This window comes from Bos indicus, chromosome 26, assembly GCF_029378745.1.
Source record: "Bos indicus isolate NIAB-ARS_2022 breed Sahiwal x Tharparkar chromosome 26, NIAB-ARS_B.indTharparkar_mat_pri_1.0, whole genome shotgun sequence".
In the NCBI taxonomy this organism is placed as follows: Eukaryota; Metazoa; Chordata; class Mammalia; order Artiodactyla; family Bovidae; genus Bos; species Bos indicus.
Window position 1 is genome coordinate 33,998,869 of NC_091785.1, and position 7,624 is coordinate 34,006,492.

At 48.4% G+C, this 7,624-nt stretch overlaps 1 protein-coding gene across 1 annotated transcript; it reads left to right on the forward strand.

The window, feature by feature from the left end:
- The first annotated feature begins 481 nt into the window (after positions 1–481).
- Positions 482–3,264, forward strand: ADRB1 (adrenoceptor beta 1). The gene has a single exon (XM_019953218.2). The coding sequence runs from the start codon at positions 634–636 to the stop codon at positions 2,176–2,178; it is 1,545 nt and encodes a 514-aa protein (XP_019808777.2). The 5' UTR covers positions 482–633; the 3' UTR covers positions 2,179–3,264.
- Positions 3,265–7,624: the final 4,360 nt, after the last annotated feature.

Consider the following 7,624-nt stretch of genomic DNA (forward strand, 5'->3'; position numbering starts at 1 on the left):
GAGAACACCGAAGTCCCCTCCCTGCTATAGGGAACACGCGCTCTGCTCTGCAGGAAACCTGGGCACTGGAGGTAGATGGGATGGGTGGCTGAGGGTAGAGCCGGGGCGCAGGAGGAAACCAAACGCCGGAGGCAAACGGGGCGCAGGAGAGGGGAGATTGGGGGCCGCGGGAGCGGACAGGGTGGAAGCCGGGCGCGATTGGGAGCCGAGGGGAACTGGGCACTGGAGCCAAGAGGGCTCTGGAAGGGACGCGCGGGCAGGAACCCGCGAGCGCCGGGGAGGCGCTTGCTTGGCGATCTGCCCCGGACTCCCTAAAGCCGCAGAACCGCCGGTGGAGGCGGGGTGCGAGGAGTTGGCGGGGCCCGGGAGAGGGGGGGTGTGGGGGGGAACCAGAGAGGGGCGTGCCTTCGCCAGGATTGGCTGCAGGAGCCTGACGCGAGGCCCCGGGGGTTGGCTCGGGGGAGTGGGAGCCGGGTGGGGTGGGTGCTGGGTGCCGGGGCTGCGGGCTCCGCGAGCTCAGAAACATGCTGAGGTCCCGGCAGCTGTTCCAGCAGCGACAGCGGCTCCAGCAGCAGCGGCGGCGGCGGCGGCGGCGACAGCGCACGGCTCCGGCGGGGAAGGCGCCCGGCGCCCATGCCTCCGGCCCCGCGCCGCGGCTGCCCTGACCTGGCCGCGACCTCCCTCCGCGCGCCCCGCCGCTTGGGCCTCTGGGGGGGTTCCCCAATCGCGGCCCAACTCCGCCACACCCCTCTCCCCAGGCCTCCGCAGCTCGGCATGGGCGCGGGGGCGCTCGCCCTGGGCGCCTCCGAGCCCTGCAACCTGTCATCGGCCGCGCCGGTCCCCGACGGCGCGGCCACGGCGGCGCGGCTGCTAGTTCCCGCGTCGCCGCCCGCCTCGCTGCTGACCTCGGCCAGCGAGGGACCCCCACTGCCGTCGCAGCAGTGGACGGCCGGCATGGGCCTGCTGATGGCATTCATCGTGCTACTCATCGTGGCGGGCAACGTGCTGGTGATCGTGGCCATCGCCAAGACACCACGGCTGCAGACGCTCACCAACCTCTTCATCATGTCGCTGGCCAGCGCAGATCTGGTCATGGGTCTGCTGGTAGTGCCGTTTGGAGCCACCATCGTGGTGTGGGGCCGCTGGGAGTATGGCTCCTTCTTCTGCGAGCTCTGGACCTCGGTGGACGTACTGTGCGTGACGGCCAGCATTGAGACCCTGTGTGTCATCGCCCTGGACCGCTACCTCGCCATCACGTCGCCCTTCCGCTACCAGAGCCTGCTGACCCGCGCGCGGGCGCGGGCCCTCGTGTGCACCGTGTGGGCCATCTCGGCGCTGGTGTCCTTCCTGCCCATCTTCATGCAGTGGTGGCGGGACAAGGACGCCAAGGCGAGCGGATGCTACAACGACCCCGAGTGCTGCGACTTCATCATCAACGAGGGCTACGCGATCACCTCTTCCGTCGTCTCCTTCTACGTGCCCCTGTGCATCATGGCCTTCGTGTACCTGCGGGTGTTCCGCGAGGCCCAGAAGCAGGTGAAGAAGATCGACAGCTGCGAGCGCCGCTTCCTCAGCGGCCCCGCGCGGCTGCCCTCGCCCGCGCCCTCGCCCGGGCCCCCGCTCCCTGCCGCCACGGTGGCCAACGGGCGCGCCAACAAGCGGCGGCCCTCGCGCCTCGTGGCCCTGCGCGAGCAGAAGGCACTCAAGACGCTGGGCATCATCATGGGCGTGTTCACGCTCTGCTGGCTGCCCTTCTTCCTAGCCAACGTGGTGAAGGCCTTCCACCGCGACCTGGTGCCCGACCGCCTCTTCGTCTTCTTCAACTGGTTGGGCTACGCCAACTCGGCCTTCAACCCCATCATCTACTGCCGCAGCCCCGACTTCCGCAAGGCCTTTCAGCGCCTGCTCTGCTGCGCGCGCCGGGCCGCCTGTGGGAGCCACGCGGCTGCCGGGGACCCGCCGCGCGCCTTGGGCTGCCTGGCGGTGGCCCGGCCGTCGCCGTCTCCCGGGGCCGCCTCGGACGACGACGACGACGACGACGAAGACGACGTCGGGGCCGCGCCGCCCGTGCGTCTGCTGGAGCCCTGGGCTGGCTACAACGGCGGGGCGGCGGCGAACAGCGACTCGAGCCCGGACGAGCCAAGCCGCGCGGGCTGCGCCTCGGAATCCAAGGTGTAGGGCCGGGCGCCCCTCCCCGCCTTCCCCGGCTTCCCGAGTCAGGGCGTGGGCTGTGCGCTCCAGGAGCAAGAGAACCCGGGAGCCCTGAACCGCTTCCCCGGGAAAGAGGTCTGTGTTTACTCGAGACCGAAAGCAGGTGAACTCGAATCCCGCGAACCTCGTCTGCATCATCCAAGGGCAAATAGGAAAGCCACGGACCGTCGCACAGAAAGGAAAGTTTGGGGAAAGGTGGGAGAAGTTTGGGGAGGGGTGGGAGAGTGGCCTGCTGATGGTTCTTGGGGTTCTTTTTCCAGTTTGTGGCCCGGCCTTCTTCTGTGTGTGCGTGTGATGCATCTTTAGATTCTCTCCTCCCCCCCGCCCCCACCCCGCCACGTGGCTTTTAACACTTTCTGCGATGACTGGGAAGGGAAGGGAGAAGCGTTAGGAGATAAAAGTCTCTCGACTTCGCTTCCATCCCATTCCCGGGAACAGGAGCGGTCAGCCAGAGAGAGAGGAGAGAGAATGACACTTTCTCAGGACGTTGCTTCCTTTTGCTTTTCAGAGAAATTGCATTTTAATTTCTGAGGAATGATTTCTCCTGTTCTGAAAGCCGAGGGCAAGGATGGATGCAAAAATCGCGTTTCAGGAAGTTTTATGCTCTTCTTGGAACAAGCCTCACCTTGATTCCCTTTCGGAGGGCAAGCGGGCTGTCCCTGAACGCCTCCTCGGTGGTCAGGCTGAGGGGTTCCTACCTCACTCACACTGTGCACATTGCACAGCCAGATAGAAAGACTTGTTTATATTAAACAGCTTATTTATGTATCAATATTAGTTGGAAGGACCAGGCGCTGAGCCTTTGTGACATGTGACTCTGTCCATTGAAGACAGGACAGAAAAAGAAAAAAGGAAACAATTCAGATTACTGCACATGTGGTATAAACAAAAAATCAAAACAAAAAAGCCGTGATTCAAAGTGGCATTTTTTTGCACAGTATTAGGAACTGTAAAGTCCACAGAAGACGTTATTTGCACAAAAAGAAATTAAATATTTTTTAATGGGGGTGGGGTGGGGCAGATCTTAAAAACTAAAATAAAATTCAGACTCTATCTCTGTTGTCTGTTATGTTATTGAGCTAGCGATTTATTGGAAAAATACCTTTTTATACTCTTTTATCATGGTACTGTATCCATATTATAAAAAATTATCTTAAGGATTTTTTTTTATTATATTTTTATGTCCAAAGGCACACGTGAATCTGCTGGTGAAATTTAGCACTTGTGTGTAAATACTATTTCCTCTGTGTGCTTTACCAAGTATTTATACTCTGGTGCAACTAACTACTATGTGAGGAATTTGTCCATGTGCAATAAATACCAGTGAAGCACAAAAAAAGATTATGTACTGTGTGTCTGTAAGGGGGGTCAGTGATAATGGAAAAGACAGTTTGTTTTGTTCGAAATATAGACTGGATTTCCCATAGAGCTCTTTTAATAGCTTTTCATGACTCAAGAGCATAGCAAAATGCCTCTAAACCAAATAAGGCGTGCACCTACTGAGAGCTGCAGACTTGCCCTACATTTTCACAGCCGGTTTCAGAATATTCTAGACTACTTGGAGGTGTTTTCAAGATCCCATCTGCCACACTTGACTTAAGAAGTAACATTTGGGTTTGTGCATCTTTTTTAAAAAAAAAAAAAAATTGAGTCAGGTAGCTCAGCTGCAACGTCAGACAACGCAGGAAAGGAGACCAGCCTGTGGAACCATCACTGCCTGCTTGGAATTTGGTAAGTGGCATTCACGGCTGGCTTTTGTTTTCCAACAGAAGATCGCAGCCTGGAGGTGTACACATGTATCCAGGGACTGTTTAGAACGCAAAATGCTTTACTGGTTAAGTGAAAATTCATAAAAGAGCCTTGAAGTAAAGACTTTTCTCTTGTGTGATTAAATAGACCATTTCAGTGGAAATTCTGGCTGGGCAGGTAACTGGGAGAAGTAAATCTGAAGTTTTAAATTTTCCTAACAAGGTTATGACACCCTCAATGGATAGTTTTCCTAAAATTAGTTCCTAAGGAAAGTATAGTGAAATTCTATCTTGTGATTAATTCTGCATTCTCCAAAATAACTTCAAGTATTTCTCTTTGTATTTTTAAACAAGCTTTTCATGATCGTATAGTAAGGAAACCAAAGTGAAGAGTACAAAGTTCTGGCTTATACCGAGATGAAACATGAACAAACTCTTCTCTACCAAGGAAAGTCAAGACCAATTATCCTTTTTCTGTAATGAGATATTCTAAGGACCAGGAGAGAGGAGAGTCTTCTGAGAAAGGTTAATGTTGCCGATGTTTTAAGAGACCAGCGGAAAGTTGCATGAACAGTAGCCATTTCAACAAAAGCTGCTATGAAGTTTAACCCCTTTCTCCAGGAGGAAAAAAAGGGGGGAGGAGTGGAGCAGGAGATGGCAAGACTTACTTAAAAATAGAAAGATACATACTTGAAGAATCGTATTTTGGAGAATGTAAAAATCAATTTTTATCCTTTCCCCAAGGAACAAAATACAGTCCATTTCTATCCTCCCTTCCCCCAGAGTATGTAAGTCACATTTTGTTAGGGACTTTGTTCCTCTTTATTTTAAATCACACAAGATTAATAGACAATGTCTGGTTTCATCTGAAGAAACACTCAAATACCAGGTAATGCTTCACTTTCCTGTTTTGTCTAGATAAGTCTTTACATTTAAATAAATTTTTCCAGCCCCAAACTTACATATAGATCTGTCAAACTCTAGGTCTCAAAATCACAAAAGTCCTATAAACTTTAATAACAAATATAAATATATATATATATGGATATATATATATAAGTAACTGTTTAGTATACAGATCTAAACTCTTTAGTGAGTTAGAGGAAACCACTATAATTCTGGGGCCAACTTATATGTTGTTTATATATGTTGTTTAGTTGCTAAGTCGTGTCTGACTCTGCGACCCCATAGACTGTAGCCCACCAGGCTCCTCTGTCCATGGGATCTCCCAAGGCAAGAATATTGGAGTCAGTTGCCATTTCCTTCTCCAGGGAATCTTCTCAACCCAGGGATGGAACCCATATCTCCTGCACTGGCAGGCAGATTCTTTACCACTGAGCCACCTATCAACCAATGTTGTTTTGAAGAAGACATTGACTTGTAGAAATGTAGGAACCTGGGCTGCCAATCCACATAGCTATGGCATTTGGAAGAGAAAACTGTCCATCCTGTTTAATCTGTTGAGACCATGCACAACAGAAGTGACAGGAGGGAGTTAGTGAGCAGGCAGAAAAATCAACTTTACCCCCTAGGTTTGTGTGTAACAGTACTGAAGGCATAAACCTTAAAATTAAAACAGTGAACATGTGACCAAGATTAACTGACTTGCTGCATTTGAGATTATGCTTTGGTTGCACACTGTAACGTTCTCCGGATATGACATGACGATATTCCAGCTTCTATAAATTCTCCCTCCAGTGTAGGAATGTATACTTAGTATAGCAGATAGCTTCATCCTTTGGTGAGCTTGCCAATATAAAACTTTGCAAATAGAGCTTATTTTTTCAGTCTAGGCTTTCTTTGGAACTGGAATTATTAATAACTTCTAAGCAGCTATTGTGAAACCTTTCCTTGTTAAGCACATTTTCCTAGCTTATTTTAATTTCGCATTTTGTTGAACGTGCTGACTTCCTCTGGCAATATGTAAAATTGCCAGGCGGAAATTCTGCACTCAAAGCCTCAGGATGATATTAGTAGTCAAATTTTGAGCAAGAGCTTCTAAGCAATGGTCAAAACGAAAATTATTAAGTTTTGCTATCATTTGTGAAAGACTTGAAAAAAAAGTGTTTTGTTTCTTTTTTTTAACAAAGCTGGATCTATTAGTTCTCTGGAAGGAAAAAAATGTTAACCTTAGCTGTAGTTCAAATTAAACACACTGGCACAGATAATTTAGTTTTATTTGTACATTTCTGGTATAATGTGCTGAGAAATACTAATTCTTTTGACTCCCTGCCAATTTGCTACTAATCAAAACGGAGAAGATATGCACTGTTTGGATTATACCTAAAAATAGTTGTGCTGCAGTCACATCAGCAAATGGAATTAAATTAATTTCGTTTTCTTCTCCTGCACACACACCCTCCACATTATTTAAATTTCCATCTCGAATACTGCTTTTGAATCTCATAGTCTGTGAATGTGTCCCAAATTGCACTGCTACATTGCAATTATTTTAAAGCAAATTCTATCAAACTACTTTTCAAGAAGTACACCTCTCCTGAAATTCCAATTTCTACCCTGCTCACATTTAAAGAGTCTCTACTAAATAGTCCATATAATGTAATCAAAGAAGTATTAATACTATGAATAGATACTTTGTGGATTAATTTACCTTCCAATAGTCTTTTTAACATTTCATGGGAGGAGGGAGAGGGTTTCTGAATCAGTAAGACTTGGGTATTTGATGGAGCAGTTAATAAGCTTTCAAATGCAATTGCTCCAACGATAGACTGGAGAACAGCTGCTCCAAGGAGAAGCTGACACTGTTCTGGCAATATTAGAGCATGATCTCAGCAGTCATCTTAGCAGTACCCAAGGAAACCTGGAAAGTCACCGTCTACACCCCTTACACCTTTGTCTCACTTTCACGTTGCCTTCATTCTGAACGCACCTCTGTCTTCTGTACCTGAGAGAGTTCTAGTCTTGGACCAACCACATACTCACCAGCCCGTCTCTTGAGCATGTCTTCATTTCCTCTTGAATGAGCTAGAACCATCTAGAACATTTAGTTCTAGATAAATTTGTCTTCCTAGAAGCATTAAAATCTCATGAACGGTTTCCTAAAACTCTTGATTTTCAACATCTCTCAATACTTAGAATTGTTGTTTTCTTCTCGCTCAACATTCCCTGGCTCATAGCTTTTATTAGTATCAGCAAGAGTACACTGTTTTCTTCCTGTTTATGACATAGAACTTACCTGTGATGCATTTTAAATGTCTGAAGTTTGGATTTCTTCTTGAGAATTTCAGAGTTGCACATAATTATGAGTAGAAAAAAATTTAAACTCTTGTCTGTACCTTTCCTATAAAAAGTCTTCATGTTGAGTTTAATATTTGGGATGTGGGGCTTTCTTAACAGACTTTATTTTCCTGTTTATCTCTATTTTTCGGTTAACTTATGACCTTGTCAGTTTTTTGGCATCCTGATTGCAAAAGATAACATGAGCTGTTCCACTTTCAATTATTTTGTAAATTAGTTTTCCTAATCATTATTAGGCTAGCTGATTTGAGGGAATTGTGGGTAAATTTCTACCAGAGGAGCTCAGAAAACTTGTTCAAGCAGACAGTCTAAAGACTGGCTGTTCTGGCTCCTCTGTATTTACTGCTGTGCCCAGTGACCTTGGGGAAGTTAGTTGGTTTCCCTGCTGCTCAAGTTCACTTCCCACA